The 19,677-nt window shown below is 40.6% G+C and overlaps 1 protein-coding gene across 1 annotated transcript in view; it reads right to left on the bottom strand.

The window, feature by feature from the left end:
• dmgdh (dimethylglycine dehydrogenase) overlaps positions 1-19,603 on the bottom strand; it is a 27,729-nt gene extending 8,126 nt beyond the window's left edge. The window contains exons 1-11 of the mRNA XM_050052353.1: positions 19,364-19,603; positions 18,859-19,027; positions 15,018-15,116; positions 14,738-14,902; positions 13,078-13,282; positions 4,161-4,409; positions 3,870-4,068; positions 3,623-3,792; positions 2,619-2,772; positions 1,260-1,425; positions 1,033-1,163 (exon numbers count right to left, since the gene is read on the bottom strand). Coding sequence (XP_049908310.1) covers positions 1,033-1,163; positions 1,260-1,425; positions 2,619-2,772; positions 3,623-3,792; positions 3,870-4,068; positions 4,161-4,409; positions 13,078-13,282; positions 14,738-14,902; positions 15,018-15,116; positions 18,859-19,027; positions 19,364-19,488 — 1,832 coding nt within the window. The 5' untranslated portion in view covers positions 19,489-19,603. The remainder of the gene's footprint in view (positions 1-1,032; positions 1,164-1,259; positions 1,426-2,618; positions 2,773-3,622; positions 3,793-3,869; positions 4,069-4,160; positions 4,410-13,077; positions 13,283-14,737; positions 14,903-15,017; positions 15,117-18,858; positions 19,028-19,363) is intronic.
• Between the last annotated feature and the right edge of the window lie 74 nt (positions 19,604-19,677).

The raw sequence follows: 19,677 nt of genomic DNA, 5'->3' as shown, positions 1-19,677 counted from the left end.
CTGCTGGTTCTGCCGGCCTGAATAGAATATAATGTCTATAGCCTTACTGTTGTGTGTACAGCCTTATAGACTGAGCTGAGTAGTGATGCGCGGGTCAACCCGTAACCCACGGGACCCGCAAATGGACCTGCGGGTCGGGCAGCAGTGATCGTCTGTTAAATCGGTCTCTAAATGATATTTTGACATTATTGGCTATTACTGTCATGGCATCCAAAGGTACTGATACGTTGAGCAGGTGACAGTCCGCAGCCGTTAAAAAAAAAAAAGACTACATTTAGCACCAAAAAAAAAAATATGTTTAAAAAAAAAAAAAAAAAGTAAATAAAAAAACGAATATCGAATACCAAATTTTCATCTCATATCCGCTGTGAGGGTCCTAAGGACAGAGGGATGTCGTATGCTGTAAAGCCCTGTGAGGCAAATTGTGATTTGTGATATTGGGCTTTATAAATAAATTGATTTATTGATTGAAATTGAGATCCCCCTGAACAGTACACACTGGACCTTTAAGTAAAAGTACAAAAGTATTATCAGCATGATGTAATTTAAAACATCAAAAGTAAAAGTGCTCATTATATAGAATGGCTCCTTTCGAAGTGATACACTATTCTAGAATATTATATTATCCTATTTTATTGCTAATGAATACATATAAGTGGATTTTAATGTTGGAGTTCATCAATGTGCAGCTAATTTTAGTTACTTTGCATAGCACTAGGTAGATTGGTAATATAGAACTGCATCATGTGTTTGTTTGTTTGTGTTTATGTAAGAAGTAATTCATGACTAAAGCTGTCAGATAAATGATGTGACTTACAAGGTACAATATTTCGCTCTGAAATGTAGAGTATCAAAAGTATAAAGTAGCATAAAATGGAAATACTCAAGTGAAGCACAGGTATGATGTGTTTGTACTCAAGCACAATACTTGAGTAAATGTACTTAGTTACAATACACTGCTGCAGGTACAATTATGAAAGCAAACTTGGCTACTGCTATTCAGTGAGATGAAGCTTATGTAGACAGTTTCACCTGAGGTCATGTCCCTCTGATCCTGAGCCTGTGATGAGCAAGAACTCTCCGGGTGCCAGCTGGGTGATGGTGACCTCAGCAAAGACTCTCCCAGCAGGTGTCAACATGTGGCTGATATTAGTCAGGCCCACCTAAAAAAGACAGCAGATAGAAGGATAATGAGTCTGAGATTGGCATGTCCTTCAAACAACTCACACTGATGTGGATAAAGTGTACATGTGCTCAACCTTGGGCATGGTGTTAGCAAACAGTCGGTCCAGCAGCTTGTGCGAGTCCTTGCCCTTCACTACGAACTTGCCAAAAGGCGTCAGGTCGATCACTCCCACCTTCTCCATCACCAGCTTGCACTCTCTGCCAACTGGTCCGAACCAGTTGGTGCGTCGGAAACTGGGCCTGAACACAAAAGTCAGTGATTGCTTTATATCTGTTGTTTTAATGACTATGTTTTTATTGACAACTTTTTTCTCACTGGTTCTTTTTTATTGGCTTCATAGCATAAAGCAATACTAATGTGGAAGTATAAAAAAACATTGTTTGAAGACTCAAAAAACTATTACAGCATATCAACAAGACAGTCTACAGCCACACTAAAAGCTCTGTGAGCGGGTGCTTGCAGTAGAGAAAAACTGCAAACTGACTGCATTAGAGAAAAACTAAGAGGATCACCAAAGTCATAAGGATTCCTCCTCTGAAAACAATGAATGCCTGAACAAATTTTCATGGTAATGCATCCAATAGTAGTTAAGATATCTAAGTCTGGAGCAAATTGTTGGACCAACCAGTAAGAACTGCCATTCCCTAACCATACCAATAGTGTGCCTAAAAAAGACAACACAGCAAAAAAAGAAAGTTGCTTAGCAAGATGATTGCAGCTTTAATATTTACACAATGACAAACCTCTGTGTCACAGATATGAGCCAATTATGCTTTCCTGAGCATGCCACTGGTTTCTACACTCACAGGTTTGGCAAGACTCCAAACAGCCGCTGGGATTATGGCAAGAAATTTGTGATGGGTCGGTATATAAACAATGTAACGGCGCATATTTACAGACTGAGCTCCTGCACATTGTGAAGGTGTGTCAAATGCAGCTACTGCCAGTAATCTGCATGTGTTGTTTAATGCTAGCAGCTGTCCTTTCCCGGTGTGGTATCTAACTATCTCAATGCTTCTCTTGTGCTGCTGCTCAGTTAGATTATGTGTGGTAAACTCGTCTCCTGAAAGGGAGGGATCACTGTATGAGAACATGTGTTTGTGCTTTGTGCCAAGAACACTGTGTCCTTAAACATTTATTCTAACAAGCATGCATCGCCAGCAGGACGTCCTCTATATGCACTGCTGAATACTCAAGAGTCATCACTATATTCTCCATCTTTCTCCACAGAGATGAGAGAGTACTGTAAATCAGGAACGTGAAAGTGGTGTGGCTCCAGGGAAGGAATATGTGATTGATGGCTAATTAAAGGGTTGAAACAGCAGTTTGCAATTAAATAAACAGCAGTTACCAAACAATGGCTAAAATGAGTTGGAGAACATTTTGTTCCAGTTGGTGTATGATGGCTATTGTAGTCAACTGGATGCCTTACTTATATCCAGTGTCATCTCCAGGTTTGTAGAACCAGTGAGGTTGCTCCCAGCCAGCGTGAAAGCCCATGGATGCTTTGTCTTTCAGCAGCTCATAAACGCCACTTGTTCGGTAGGTTGGTCGACCGCAGAAGCGCTCCTCCTTTGGGTAACCAACTGGAGAAGCCGACATAATAAACAGTTAAAAAGTAATCTAGCTCAACATTTTGTACCTACTGTTCAGAACCTTAGTATAATCTTGCGACCCATGTTAAAAAAATAGTTCCACCAAATTTTTTCCATTTGAGAAATATCTCTAGAATTAGATATTTTATTAATGTTAATGATACTCAAAATGTTATTCACACTTTTATCACATCTTGTCTGGATTATTGTAATGCTGTGTTTACGTACCTTAGTCAGAACATGATTACACAACTTCAGGGTGTCCAAAACGCGCCTTCCAGACTTTTAAACAAATCACGCAGGCATGATCATAACTCCCTTATATAAGCTTCCCATCACTGGCTGCCTGTCTAAGTACTGATTTTAAAATTTTAGTCTTGACTTTTAAAGGCCCTGCATGGTATGGCACCGAGGTATCTGGCTGAGCTTCTAAATTACTACTCACCATCTGAAGCCCTATGATAAGGCCCTGTTAGCTATTCCACAGCCAAGGCTGAAGACTAAGGGTGACAGGGTATTTACTATATACAGTATTTTTACTGTTAAGGCTCCAACCCTTTGGAAGAGCCTACACTAGGAAATTCACTGCCCTCTTTTAAATCGTCTCTCAAGACTCACTTTTACCATCTGGCTTTGTCTTAGTTATTTGATCTGTGTCTATTTTAGCAGTTTTAATGTTACTTACTGACTGAACTGTATTTGATTGTTTTCCTGTTTTATTTTATTTGTCCTTGTGTGTGAAACACTTTGTTGCGGTAGTTTCACAGGCTTATTTTTATTATTATTATTGTTGTAGAGGGCGTTATCCGATGAATGTGTGATTGTTTTGCATTCTTCTTACCCACATTGTTGAAGCCATAGGACTCTCGAGCTTTGGCGCACATGAATGGCACGTCAGCCCATTTGCCGTAGCGGTTGGGGTCACATTCAATCAGGTCGTAAGGAGGTTCTCCATTCCTTATCCAGTCACTCAGGAACTTACCAATACCACCAGCATGGATGATCCCGTACCTGAAAATAGTCCAAAGCTTTACATGATGAATCTGTCCTCTTGAAACTATCTACCAACCAACTGCCCAATCACATACCCAAAGCCAATGGCTGTCCAGTAGTTGCGAACTCCTTGGTGTGGTCCGACCATGGGCAGCAGGTCAGGGGTGTATGTGATGGGTCCAGACACTATGTTGATGATGTCAGCTTTCTTCAGCACAGGGACCATCTCCATAGCCATCTCAACATGCTCCATTATCCTGTCAAGATCCGACTCAAACAGCTCCTTACCGAAACCTGCAACAGCCACACAGAAACAAAAATGGTTAGTCGAAAGAAATAAAAAAATCGAAAGATTTTCAGATGATTCTGTATGCACAGCGACAGACCTGGAGGCACTCCATCTCTGACCCAGGAGTCCTGCAGCACCATCTTTTCCATCTTTTCATAAGGGCCAAACAGGAGGCCGTCTCTTTCCTGACGCAAGTAATAAGAGGCCTCAAGGTCCCTGATGACAGCCAGCTCCTTCTTCAGAGCCTTCACCTCTGGTACCGTTGCAGTCACTACATACTGGTGATGCACTGGGATGGTGGGATGTTCAAAACCAATCATGTTGCCCACCTCCCGGGCCCAGAAACCTGAAAAACCAACAGAGATGGTATTGTGATGGAAAATTCTGGTATTTAACCATATTTAACCTATAATATGTTCTGCATGTAATGTATACCCGTGTTCTAAGGTTACTTGTTTTGATGAAACTGAACTTCTAACCTAATGATATGTGTTGCTCATTTAACCCCTACTGTGACAGCAGTGTGATATAAAGCAGGGGCCAAATGGAAGCAGGTTAAAGATTACGAGCCAGGGAGGCTCCAACAACAAGTGTCCTTGTGGGCCTCAAGAGATGTTGTGTCTCAGGGATGCTTACTGCAGAACCACCTGCGTGCTATATGTTTTGACTATTGACATGCATGTGTTTTGGGAACTATAAAGATAGCATAGCTGAAGAACATCGAGGCACTTACTGACTGACTGTTCATGCGGTTGTATGTGTGTGACTCCATTCATGAATACTTATGAAAACTCAAGAAAGACAGACGACTTGTGAAGACTTTTTCTTTAAACTGTTTATTAAATAGACCAAAGTTGTTTTGCCACCACCAAACTGGCGACCACGAAGGGACCTCATCTGTGAGCGGATTCTGGAATTCTGGACTGAAGGTGTGAAGACTGTGCGCACAGCAAAAGCTGAGGCTCTTACAACCTCAAACTTCCCCACAAAGGAAGGTTGAGAAGAGGGCCTGACATCTAGAGAACCGGGATTCCCTTCACCGTTGGGGTCCAAAGAACTTGGTGGCTGTCAACACCTCCCTGTCTTTCCTGGTGAGTTTTGAGAACTGCGCAGAAAAAATCTTTTCCACCTACTGAGATAGGTTGGCAGACGTGCCAGGCACCGTTTCTGGGAAGCTGAGTGCAGGAAAAGTGGAGAGCTCGGTTTAGGTCAGGGACCTATAGAAGTAGTGTAGGTTACAAACCTAAAACGACACCTGATTATTTCAGCCATTAAAGGCGGAAGAAAGGGTGGTGAGAAGCTGTCTGGGTTAAAGGAGAAGTAGAGACACTTGCTATCAGAGTGGAACAGGCAGAGTGAGTGAAGCGTATTTTCTTTTATTTCCTTTTTGCAAGTCGTGCGCGTTTTCGGGTAAAGGTAAAAAAAAAAAAGTCTTTAGAAGTGATAAGTTTGTGCATTTTTTGATATTGATTTTTGCTTCAATAGTGAATTTTTCATTGATTGTTTTTTGTTAAATTTTCATTTCCACAAATTTGATTTACTTTTGATACTGCTAAGAAAACTGAGAGTTTGATTACAATGGGATCTGGAAAGAGCAAAGCCTCAAGGGGGAACATTGAGCCTGATTATGGCGCTCCCAACGTGAGGTTCATGGAGATTAATTATGGAAAGGAGAGCGTGGCCCAGTTAGATCTGTGGGTCAACAAGTGTTGTTTCCCGAGAACAGGCAGCCTGAGTGTCAAACAGCTGGAGGCTTTAGAGGTGAGGTTGACAGACTGAGAGAGAAAGGGTGTAAAAGGGAAGTCTGGAGGAAAGGTCAAGTTCCAGGCAGATTGGTCAGCTTTTAGAAGTTGGATGAGAGAAGCCAAGTATAGGCAAGGCCCCAAAGGTTTCCCGGCGCAGTGTTCGAAGCTGGATTTGGACCTCGACTCGGCTCCACCTGTATGGCCCCCACCGTATGTTGAACACCACGAACCGGAGGGAGCAGCTGGCCTCTCTGAATCAGCGCCAAGTGTAGAGAGAAAACCCATTAAGAAACCTTCACGGAAAGGAAGCCGCGATGTGCCATCGCAGCCGGATCCTGCCTCCGCCTCAGCCCTGCGCAGCGGAAAAGCTTTCAAAGAAGGAGATGAGCGAGAGGAGCAAGAGGAGCAGAAGGAAAAGGTGACTGCTCCTATGCTGGAGGTGGCAGGTGGGAATGGGGAGACACAACTCGTGTACAGACCATGGCTGATGAGTGACATGTGTGAGGCCATGGCGACTCTGCCACACATGATAGAGGGAGGAGAGAAATTTGGAGATCAACTGCTGGTGTTGATTCAACAGCACAGACCGACCATTGATGAACTGAGACGAATGCTATCACGGTACATGAAAAATGATTGGCACAAGGTGGCTGATGTGTTCCCAGAACATGTAAATGCCAGGCTGGTCCACCATGAGTATATGAACTCTGACAACGCTGCTTACAGAGACATTGTTCTTCGGCTGTTGAGAAGATTGAAAACAGAGTTCCCTGTTCATTTAGACTGGGGAAAAATGGTGGCGGTTAAGCAGGATGCAGATGAGACTGTCTCTGCTTATCTATACCGCCTGAGACAAGCAGCGATGCAGTATGGTGGACTGACCAAACTCGAAGTTGAGGGGAAAGAGGGTGAAAGACACGCAACTCAACTGCGTCTACTCTTCCTAAACGGAATGAAACCAGAGATCGCGGACATAGTTCGCCGGGTTTTCCTCACATGGCCAACAGCTAATCTTGTGGACATTGAGCGAAACGCAGTAGGCGCAGAGGCTGAACTCCAGCGTCAGAAGGCTGAACTCCAACGTCAGAAAGAAGAGGAAGCGATAAGGAAGCCGGAGAGAAAGGACCGCCTCACCGCTACACTGCAGCTGGCCCAACTCCAGGAATTGGAGGGGGGACGGAGAGGAAAGTGGAAAGGGGAGCGCAAAGACAATGACCATTGTTTCAAGTGCGGCAAAAAGGGACATTGGGCAAGAAACTGCGGTAAAGGTAGAAACAACAAGAAAAAAGCCAACCAACACTTCAGACACGTGACAACACTGACACTAACACTAACACACATTGTCACATTGTGGGTACTGATTGCTGTACATGCACACCTGACATCACTGATAACATGACACATGTGGTTGCTCATCTTAATGACCTGTCTCTGTCCAAAGGTAACAAAATCTTGCAACCGGCAGCTCCAAATCTCATTAATTGAGACATTTTCTTATTCCTGTCTTTTTTTTTTTTATCTGTACAAAAACTAAAGTGTAAAAAATAACAAGTGCACTTGTGTGACAGAGCCACGTTACTGTAGCTGTTTCCACACTAGGTATATGTGTGTGATGTCTATCGTCTCGTCTAGTTCTTGCCAAGAAAGCAAATTTCCCAAAATGTCAAACTGTTCCTTGCTGCTTCCACTGTACCAGTCTCTTGGCAAAGTAGCAGGGCTGTTACGGTATGTTCTCCATTGCCTCAGTTGTTTATAGGGCCTTTAACATAAAGTTTATGTCTCCTGTTGGTGATGAATAAATGTGTTTGTTTGTAAGAAGTTACACCCCCTGCAACACCCCTCTTACACCATTGGTAGAAAAAGGTAGCTGCTGAATCAACAGGAAAAATTATTCCCTAACAGACCATGATCAGACCAACAGATTTTTAATTACTGTTGTTGTCTCTTGAGATATAATGCTACCAGACAGACCGAAAACACAAGAAATTTAAATAACACTAATAATCATTTTGGATTTGTCAGAAACAACCAAGAACTCCTGCACAATGTTTATTACCTGTGCTCATTTTATAAAGTGAATGCATTAGAAAGCGGCAACAAGTAATCAAAGGTGTGTAAGAAACTGATTTTCCTGCAGTCAACAGTTTTTGATCCAACACACCTGTTAATAAGATTTCAAAGTGTGCAAGTACTTTGTAATGATTGAGGACTGTGATTTGTGACACATGCATTCCTATACACAAAGACTTTACTGTCCATGAATAGCATGTGATTTACTAGCTGGTGTTATGTGATCTCACCTTTATGACAGACTGACAGAACAAAACCCAAAACATATGGTGTTTTGATAGGACTATTTCTTCAGTAGAAAGTAGTTCCATCTATCTGTAGAGCCACCAGGGGTAAATCAGAAAATATGTTTAGGTGAACACCAAGTGTAGCTGAATTGACCCTTTAATAAAAGAGGTTATACCAGTAGGTTAAAAAATGTATTCAGGACAGGTCACATGCACCATCCTGTGATTTTAACGGCCAAAATGCATAGAGCATGGCACTGTGCTTCCATTATAATCAACTGACGTTGCTACACTGACCACTGAAACTGTTTCCCAGCATTGGGCGCATGATGGGTGTGTCACTAGGCGTGCCATTAGAGGAGGTGAGACACGCTGGATGCCCATGATGTGCATTTATAGCCCAGATTTGGCTTTATGTAAATGACAGACAGACCCCCTGTCTCTTGAAACACAATGCTGCACTACTGGAGTGCACTGCACAGCTGCTTACATAGACAATGAATGTGAAGCGTGGAAAAAACGGATCCTGTGGACACATACCATAACTGCACTGGCACTGTGCGGCTCAAGATCATTTTTATGCAGCTGTTTGTTTGTTTTTTATGCTCAGCCATGCGACCCACCAACAGGTAAACACTAGGTTACATAGCACTGTGTAAAATACAAGTACAAATGACTGAAATAAATACCTCATTGTACCAGAGGCAATGTGAAGCAGCAGACCAACCTTGTGGGTTGTTGTACATTTTACATTCAAATGAGCCAATCAGTTCAATGCACTCTGTATTTAAAATGACCCAGTTAATCAATTCAGTAGCAGTTAATACAGCCAACGCTTTCAAACCCTGCATTACCAACTACATTCTGCATTACTTGGCAAAACCCAACACACAAACAATGAAGCTGGCAGCAAACACGTGGTACAAAGACGGAGTCGGTGTGGCAGGTTAAAAACCTTGCACCGCCCTGCCTATGTGATGCGTCTCATCCATGCCCTATGTATTTCAGCTTTAAGGCTGAGATTTGAAAGTGTACGATGAGATCATTCAGAAATAAGCACAAACACAACCAGCAACAACAACACAGTAGACCCCCAGTACCCAGACAGATGGATAAAAAAACAAAAAACAAACAAAGAGAAATTAAAGCTATTTGAAGAGGAGAACTTTTTGTAATCACCACAAAGATCTCCTGAGTTTTTTGTTTTTTTTAACATCCTGGCATTTATAACAAAATAGAACAAAAAACAAAAAGCACAGGAACTTATAAAGCACATATAAATTGGAGTGGTTTGATGAAAAGTTAAATGTACATTGTGTACACTCAAAACAGTTACAGCATACTGCGCTGCCTCGAGCCAAACCACCAACATCATATGTGTTTTCTATACGACGCCAGCTGACGCGTCTGTGAGAACAGCCTCAGAGATTTAACAGTTATGGTCATTATGTAACTTGTGTAAATGTTCCACTGTGTTCAACAGCCAGTTCAGATATTAACAGTCACACAACAAATATGCTGTGCTGAGTCTATAAGTTGGACATGTGGACTGAACAAAGATCAATGAGGACCTTGTGCCAATCCGGCCGCTGTGACCTGGGTGTCTTTAACTGCTGCCGTTTTTAGCTTATGTGTTGCAAGAGTGACTCTTATTAACACTAATTTAACTTAAATCTAATCCCCACTTGAAATACATTATATTCCAAATGGGGTTACTTGTTTAATTGCATGCGAGTCTGCAGCCTATTAACTGAACCACGTTTACTCTTTATGTTCTCTGTATGTGCACCATATGTGAACTTTAATCTCATGATGAGGGATGGGGTGGGGGTGCATGCACACAACATCCAGATAAGGTCCCAGGCAGTTTATGCAGGAGCTGGGCTGCAGAGGAGCCTGTTTACCAGGCGCACAGGGCCAATTCACTGGCTTACCCAGGAATAGTGATGAGTCAACAAGTTCACCAAAATAAAACAACCTTTAAAACAAGTTACACTATGTCCACATCAGCCGTCCACACTATTGAAGTCTGTATGTTCTCTGTTTAGGAATATTAACTTATAACAATCAGGTAAAAATGTTTTCAGGTGGTCACAGACTAAAGCAGTGGTACCAAACCAGGGGTAATTCTGCAGTTCATTGCCAGGGGTACGTAGAAAGATTGCGAAGAAGCTCGATTAATATGACAAAACAGAAATTGAAATTGTGATTTGATTGTAACTTTATCTATCAACACAGTCAATCAGCTGTAACTCCTGAGCACCACATGTTGTGATTTACAGTGTGAAAGCTGGTTAGCAGGCGAGCAGATAAAAGTAATAGATTAACACTTCAAGTATTTAGCAGACAAACTGTCAAAATAGCTTGCTCAATGTAATGTATAAATGGTTGAAACTGGTGGTCAAAAGTACAATACACAGTTGAAATAGACACCTGAATGAAATGGAGTGACTGTTTAAATAATTGCTAAAAGTACTGGATAAATGGTTGAAATAGTTGGTGAAAAGTAACAATACACATTTGAAATATACAGCTAAAAGTAATTAATAAATTGTTAAATAGTTAGCTAAAACTAGGTGTAATGGATAAATGGTCGAAGTAGGTAGTAAAAAGTAACACTACAAAGTAGAAATAGATACCTTAACGTAATGGAGTGACTGTTGAAATAGTTAGCCAAAAGTAATGGATAAACACTTGAAATAGTTCAAGAAAAGTAATGATGCACGATTGAAACAAATAGCTAAAAATAATGGACTAATTATTTAAATAATTAGTTAAAATTGAAGAATAAATGGTCGACATAGGTAGGGAAACATAATGATACACAGCTGAAATAGACACCTAAAAGTAATTAAGTAACTGTTCAAATAGTTAGCTAAGAGTTAAGAATAAATGGTGGAAATAGTTGTCAAAAAGTGACAATACAAGGTTGAAATATACAGTTAAAAGTAGGGAGTCAGCTGAAACTAGGCACAATAGATAAATGGTTTGAAATAGTTGGCAAAAAAGAATGGCTAAATTGTTGTAACATCCAGCTGCTATTCCAAGTGGTAGCACAATTGCAGACATGACCAAACCTACCTACACTGCATGAAAAAATGACAAACACCATTTCTATAACTAACAGTGTTAAACAACATCCAGTAGGAACCACTACACTAAAGCCTATTATTGGTAACATTTCTTGGTTTGTAGGTTTAAAAAGTGTAGCTCACACAATGGTCAAAACATTGTCTTTCTCCCCACAGTGAGTTACACTTATATGTGGAGACTGATCCTATAGGGTTAAATTTCAGGGAAACTATGACCTTTGACCTTTAGTCCCTCATTGATCAGCGGGTTACTTTATTGGGCAGAGGGGGTTCAGCCTGCATTCCAGACGTTGCCATAGTTTCAACAGTGAGCAGAATTTGTGAAAATAAGATGTTGACTGTAGAAAAGAAACGGTTAAGGTTCTGGACAAGGCTCTGTGGGGGTGGCAGCAGAGAATGGGAAAGATAAAGTATGTCATTTTTTTAAAGGCCAAGAAAGAACACAGGATAAGATGGTTAGTGTTATGCAAGCGCAACAAAACAGTAGCTTGTGGGGGATGGGTTTTAAACAATAACATGAGCACAAAGCATCAAAAAAAGACTGACGTTCCTGCTGTTTCTTGGGAGCTGTTTTCTTCCTTGTAATGTGGGATTTGTTATGGGGGTTATTTCTGCAGCCCTGCATCTGTTGTCAGTCTTTAAATCATAAGGGACACGCCTCAGTCTGTACTTGCAAAGCCTACATTTACCAAATACACATATAGACATATAGACAAAAAATATTACATGATCTTACTGTAGGGCAACAAACACCCAGGTGTAATACCAGTTTGACATTTCAATCAATGAGTAAAAAATGCAGGAAAATGCTAAAACAAAAGGGGAAACCAGTTTTTTCAGGAGGTGTGCATGTGCTGCCGCCTCAAGATTGGATGAAATGTGAACTGTTGGCCTGTTTGGATTGGCTGACAGACACAGTAAAGGAAAAAAAAAGCCAGCCGGACCGGCAACATGACTGGCTTCAACCAGAGTACAGAATGTGCAAGTTCAAGGGATGAAATATGGAGCAAGAAAATGTGAATGAGCTGGAGGCGATTTGTTCTGCGGGGTGTTAAACAATGGTATTCACAGTTTACTGCTTGTGGTGTGTACTAAAACATTTGAAGAGACAAAGTGTTTGCATTTTACAGTATCCTTTAGGGCTGAACTGCAGTTGTTCTTTAATTTCCCATTTGCATTAGTTCATTTAAACCTGACTGTCACTGCAGAGAAAAGGTGACTAAGAACAAATATGCATGACCTACATGTTGCTATATGTTACATAATCTCTATAGGAGGACAGACTGAAGCAAATTCCTGAACCGTGACAGAAAAACAAGCAACATCAGCAGGGATGAAAGGAGTCTTTGCCAACAAAATCCCCCCAGAACTGGTATGACCCAGTTCAAGCCAAACACTTATTTTCCTGAACTCTGAAAGCAGTGGTCTGCATGGGCAAAGTTCTCCTTCTCTAAAGTGTCGACAGATAACACCGTTCAGGATGTGCCTGCTTTGTGACTTAATCAGCAGATATCAAAAGAAATACTTCATCAAAGTTACATTGTAGTATGAAGCTTTTCCACGATTCTATGTAATAGAAGGAAATATGACTAATATACCACATATTGTAAAGCATGTGGCTAAACATAACACCAACATTTTTGTCACGAGTATAGGAAAATGCATACTAAATTTTACATGCCTTCTAAAACCCATCCAAGCCCAAAACAAAGTGTATGACTGCAGTGTGTATGTTGCTCTAGTTGTTTCCCCCTTTAAAGACCGTAAATGTGTCATGGCTCAAAGCAGAAACTTTCAACATTTTCCAATATTTTAGAAAAAATACACAAGAAATTTGATTTCTCTGGTTTGAGAGCTAATGTGAAATGTAAAGTACAAACCTGATGAATTGACAATGCGATTTGCGCGGATGGTCCCGTGAGGAGTTTGAACGTCCCACTTGCCGTCAGCAGTCGGCTTGAGGGCTGTGACTGGAGCCGGGTTGTAGATTTGGGCACCATACATACGAGCACCGGCAGCCAGAGCCATGGTCAGAGAGTAAGGATCAATGTGGCCGTCTCCTGGGGTGTAAAGGCCTGCCAAGATCTAAAAAGTACAAACTTTCATATATGAATCATTATTAATACTGAGATAGTGATTCCCATCCTTCCGTTTCACTCATTTTAGTTGATGACATTAAAAGGCCAGGAGTCAACTGATCAAACATGTCATAAATTTGCTTAGCTGCAATGTTCATCACTATACACTCGTAATACTAAAGTGGACGGTACCAGCAACATAACAACAAATTTCCTGTTCTTTATTTAAACAAATAATTATTTAACCAAAGGGGTTTATCCACTTGTGAGCATTAATGTGCTACGCATTTCATGGCAGTCGGCCTACCATTAGATGATCTGAAAAGGTTTTTGTGATGATTCTTGTGCGTAACGGGTAATTTTGGCGGGATAGTGGTGCTAGACCCAGTTTACGGTTTGGACAATTCTCACACAAAGGGTGATTTCAATCTTGAGGTGGTGATGAACAACAGAACAGATGCTTACTATAATCAGAGGGAATAATCTTCTGGAGATCATGAATATTTCATGGCAACCTGTCTAATACTGGATGATTTAAAGAGGTTTTTGCATGTAAAAAGTTGCCATTTGGCTTCCTGAAGGTGATGCAAAAGGAAAACTAGGAAGTCAAACATGTAAAGGGTTCTTCCTCTGAGGAGCAGGAATGTCTAGCTGTGCTGGTAAATTTCATGGACAGGTCTTGTGCACAAAGGGTGATTTTGGCTTTGTGGTGCTGCCAGACAAAAGAGGAAGGGTACACTAAAGTCAGACAAAATTACCTTCTGGGGATGATGACTATTTGTAGCTAAATTCACTGCAATCTGTCTAATACTGGATGATTTTTAGAGGTTTTGTTTGAGAAAAGCTGCCATTATGGCCCCCTGGAAGTGATGCATAAAATCAAAGGGAATAATCTTCTGGGGATCAAGAATGTTTGTAGCAAAATTCATGAAAATCTGGTTTGTAGTTGTTGAGATATCTTATTATGATCTTCCAAATGGATTGGCACACTAATGCACGGTTTGACTGACTTCCATATCCTTTAAAAATGAAATATTTGCCAAGAATACTTTTTAGCTGCTAACATGTCTACCATACTTTTCATAGAAATAAACCAGTTTAAGCATTTAGAATTTAAAATGGCTCCACACATACATAATGACAACAATAATAATAGGTTTGTCTTTTATTTGATCATTTTTGTGGCTTCACTGCTTTCTTTCTGACTGTGCCTTCATATTTCCAACAAACAGATATGAGAGTGGTATCAACCTTCTCATCTAACTCTTGCCAAGAAAGTCAATGAATATTTTTTCAAAATATCAAACTATGCAAACCTGCAAAACCAGGACAGGAATGCAGAACTTCTAACACATTGTATAGGAGATTGTTTGATAGTTGTGGTACGGTGTGGCGGATGATCATTATTGACTTATCAATTAAGGACTTGAATCTCTGTAACGTTTCCATGGTTCACACAGACCTTGTTTATATCGAGCAGAGGGAAAAGTTCGTGCACTTTCTCTGGTCCGATGAAGTACTGTTCTGTCACATGCCAGTGTGTGCGTGTCATCTGGTACTTCATCTCATCCACTCGAGCCGGTGTTGAAGCAATACGGACACTGCCGGGCTGATGCAGGCCCACTGCCTGCAGATTAAAAGACAATACGAATGACCACACAAATACATAAATACATTAACAGATAACCAGGCACACCTTAATCATTACATCAAAGTTAGGAGAGATAAGCGAGGCATCTCACCTGTCCAGTTTCAGCCTCCAGGCTCTCATATAATTTAATGCTGTCATAGTGGACTTTTTTAACGTTGATGCCTGGGTGGTAATATGTTGTCAAACCAGCCTGAAAGACAAAACAAATCATGAAAGGACATGCATCAAGGTACAACACTCACAGACTCCAACTTGAAGCTGCATTAAAACATTTCGGTGGCACTAAAAAACAACAACACTGACATCATATTTATGTTGATGTATTAGCATCAGTCAATCACTTTTTTACACATCCAGCAAGACTCAGAGCAACATCATCCATTTGTGTTTGTGTTTGTGTCCAACCTAAGTCCAATATTCACCCTCCTTTTATCTCAGTTTTGGTCTCTACCAACTGAGGGCTGTAAAAGTAAAACAATGAGCTGAAAGATGCTTAAACACTGCGAAGAGCTGAGGGGAGCTGCGGAGTTAAGGGGTAATTCTTCATCACCATGAGTGAACCCTTTTACATTAGTAATTTGATCAATTATAAATATAAAAATATTGATTATAGCAGCTGTAATACCTTGTCCAAGCATTATAATACAACTCTAATTATTCTATAAAAAATACCATTAAGAAAGGGTAATTGAGATTTTTTTTTTTACAAGTTTATCACAACCTTTAAACTGACTACAGGTTTTCCGTGTCACAAAGAGGACTCCCTTTTAACCTGCCTAGATCACCATTGTAACTTATGCTGCACAACTATCCTAGTACAAACCTGTTTTCGTTGTGAGTTTGGGCTAGAAATCGAATAAAAAGCACCTTTCACTGATCAACTCCCTTTGGAAATAGCATCATTCGCAACTGAGGGAATAAGTTATAAATGCTAACTTGTTGAGCCATAATGTTACATAAGTAATGCCATCAAAAAAGCCATGCAATTACAGTGCAGCAAACTATATGCAACATGTTGCCACGAAAACTTACATGCACTTTGTTGGTGATGCAGAAAATCTGAGCAAGAATAACGTTATATTTTATTTGCAGGGTTGTTGTTGCTCTCACTGAACTACTGAATATGTTTCTATTGTACTCTGGTCCATTTGTCTACACTGGCTATGGAAGAAACCTTCTATAAAATCACAGATAGCATACATTAATAGTTTTATTACTGATCAGTATGACCTTTACTTCCATGTGAAATGCAGTATTATTCCTTCACATCATACCATAAACTTACCACTTTGAATTGTGTTTTTATGCTTGGTCCTGATATGTATGATTTGACTTGATTTTTAATTCTGTGTCATGCACACAAGCATGTGCCCAACCCTTATGGGTTTATAAGTCACCATTAGAAAAACACTAACACTGAAGTGAACAATCCAAAGTACGCGTTATTTTACTGTTCAGTCCCCAAACAAAATACTTTGCCTTCAATCCCAGGCCCAGCAAACAAATTCTGTCACAAAAAAGGTTCCTCTACATAATTTTAATCATCTATTGTCATTTAATCAAATCAACAAAAAAGAGGTCATTTTAATGAAAAGTGCATCTCTTATGTCCTCATATACAGGACAGTAAAACACCAAATGAACCTCATTCTCAACTTATCCCATGTTAAACAACGAAGAAAGTCTGTCCTCTGGAGTGGTATCAAACCTCCCAGTCTCTAAGGTTGTATATTACAGCTAATAGAACACAGATAAGAAAAGTCCTTGTTCTTCTGGTATTTATTACAGTTTAGAATAAATCAATAAAATTCATCTTAATTTGATTTGACCAAAAACAAAAGTTATTTCCACAAACCTTTCATTACGGGACAGTATCTGACCTAAATACAATTCTTAAAGGAGCAATAAGCGAAATCGTTTCACCGCTAGGTTTGCTGTTGTGCACTGCCTGTAGACCAAAACAAAGTGTGTCATGAGCCACTCCTCCCTCTACCTCTGCTCTCCACCCCCCCACCCCCCACTTGCCTCGTCTAGCAGTTAGCGATGTCTCGGTCTCTGCTGTGTTTAGCTATTCCCCTGCCTACTTCAATGATGATGGTACCTGTAATAAATGTAGTATATTTGCTGAGATGGAGGCGAGGCTCAGTGACCAGAAGAGCTGATAGAAGCACTCCATAGCTGCAAGCTACTCCAGTAGCCGGTGGCAGCCGACTCGGCTAGTGCTAACACCGGGAGCTAACGCTAACGTTCCTCCTCTTCTCCGTGAGTGAGAGCGATGTTTTAGCCTAGTGAGCAGCTGGCTCGCGGGCTGAGCCAGAGAGAGGGTGTGTGAGGTCATGCTATACTCCAGATGAAATTACACCTCTAGTTCTTCACATAGCAATTTTTTAATTCCTTCAATCTAGAAATGATGAATTTCGCTTATTGCTCCTTTAAGTATTTAAATCTCCTGCATCAAGTTTAAAGTTTATGAGCTCCACAGTGTGCAGCTGTAATGTTTGAAATAAATGGAGTGGTAAAATAAATACACTGACTTGTAAATTCACGTTTAGCAATTTTCTGCCAGCATTTTCTGATATTCTTCAGACGCAGAATTAGACAGCACGCGATCAGTTCATTATGTGCGATAGAAGAGTCAATGATGAACCAAAAGCCCCCCTTGATGGTAACATGCACAGAATCTGAGGGAGAAAGCCTGGATGACAAAGACAGTTAATAATCACCATGTTGGTATTTGTTATCTCTAACTGGGGATTTAGGCTGTGTAGAGCCAGCTAATGCAAATAAAAATGTTTAATGGTACACCCTGCAGGTGCTTCAGTTGTCTCAGACAGACAAAAAAACAAAAAAACAAAACACATATAAAATTCCCCATAAGTGTCCAGAGTGCACATAAATGCAGGCTAGGATAGGCTACAGTAACTCAGTTGAAGAGAGTAACTGAATAAGAGTTAAGTGTCCCCCTCTGACATGTCAAACGTGTATTAATAGTATCACAGTGAAATGAATGAGTGACGTTGTAGAATGGTAAGTAGGTCAAGACCTCAGATGACTTGAAAACTTGTAACAGGTGCCCTTAGTGGATACACTGAGACTACTGAATGACACAAACAGAAAGGGCTGTAAACACCTTCACTAAAGGAGGCTGTCAAGGAAGAACCTCTCCATACTTTCCTGTTATCATTAGATGCTCAGTGATCAGTTGTAATATTATTCAGAGGACTGACTGACATACTTATTTTGCTTATAATTATCAAGAAAATGCCTTATTATATAACAGAAATCCAAGCTGAAACGCTGTAAATACACATTTCACAACTTTCAAATATGATTGGGGAAAAAGTGAAAATGTATAAAAATTGGTTAATCAGTCAAGTATTTTTTTTCAAAAATAAAACAAACAAAAAAATCCAGCTTCTAAATTTAGAGGATTTTGCTGCAATGATTAGCTGATTAATCAATTAGTTAATAATTTTTTTTTATTTTTTTTTTTAAATCTGTAACTATTTCCATAATCAATTAAATGTGTCACTCATTTTTTTCAAGATAATGTTGGCATTTGTAAGACGTTGGATTTTGGTCACTTAACAACACAACTTGGCATTAGACATACTAACATTTAGTTTTGGTCACCTGACGTCACAGCCTAAATCTAACCAAATATCATCTAACGATGCTGGTGGCCAGCTGGGAGTTGTGACCTACATTTTTCTTTTTACTACTTCATGTACCAAACATAATAAATACTGATGGTAATTGTTAGTTGCAGATCTGAATGGAAGTGGGAATGTGCTGAAAACTCATGCTTAAAGCAGGATGTGTTACAATATGCTTATGCAGAGGCACTATGTGACCCAGATCACCTGGTTCTTCATCCAAACTTTATACACCTTCACGTTCCCTGTATTCAAGAAATAAAAATAGCAGACGTACAGCGTGCCAGGTGGATCCAGCCGTCAGCTCAGTCTTCTCCAGCAGCACCACGTCCTTCATGCCACCTTTGGCCAGGTGATACGCCAAGCTGGTCCCCACACATCCCCCACCAATGATGACAGTGTCTGCTGTGTCCTTCCACCTCTTTCTCAAAGCTGAGGATGCATCGCTGAAGAAAGATTTAGAAAAATTACAGGTGAGTCCTTACAGCTCCAACATGCATTTCAGCAGTCTGTTTACAATGCTGTGTCACAGGCTACCTGCAACCAGAGCTGACATCCTGAAGTCACCATGTTGACCATGTGAGAGTCACACATGCACCATAACTACTTCATCATTTCTGCATGAAGTTGCATTAATTAACCAGCTGTACAACTTTACGCGCATTAAACGCGCTGCACGTTAGTTGTGGCTGTTTAACAACCTCATTTAGAACCAATCGCCCAGCTAAAGCGTGTTAAATCAAATGTCCAGCGCACATGTGAACAACATGGCACGATCTCACCTCTCTCTCCCAGCTTGTTTTCTTGAAGTGCAGCAGATGGTCCTCAAAGGAAGCCGAGCTATCCCTCGACACGCGGCTAAATCTCTCCGCAGATGACAGTTGATTAGGTTTAATATCCGCGACATGTTTGAGGTAATAGTTAAGAAAAAACAACTATAGATGCAACTTAAAGCTTGACCACCCCCCCCTCTCTCGCTGGACCCCTGCACTGCTGTGTGTGGTCACAAATATCCCTGTTTTGCACTGACAGCCGTGTTGGCACGCCCACAGGTCGAGGACTAGTCAGCACGAAACTTTACCCAGATCAACTCTGA

The sequence above is a fragment of the Epinephelus moara genome, chromosome 9 (assembly GCF_006386435.1).
Source record: "Epinephelus moara isolate mb chromosome 9, YSFRI_EMoa_1.0, whole genome shotgun sequence".
Classification (NCBI taxonomy): Eukaryota; Metazoa; Chordata; class Actinopteri; order Perciformes; family Serranidae; genus Epinephelus; species Epinephelus moara.
The sequence above is the reverse complement of the archived record's forward strand: the minus strand, read 5'-3'. Positions and strand labels throughout refer to the sequence as shown.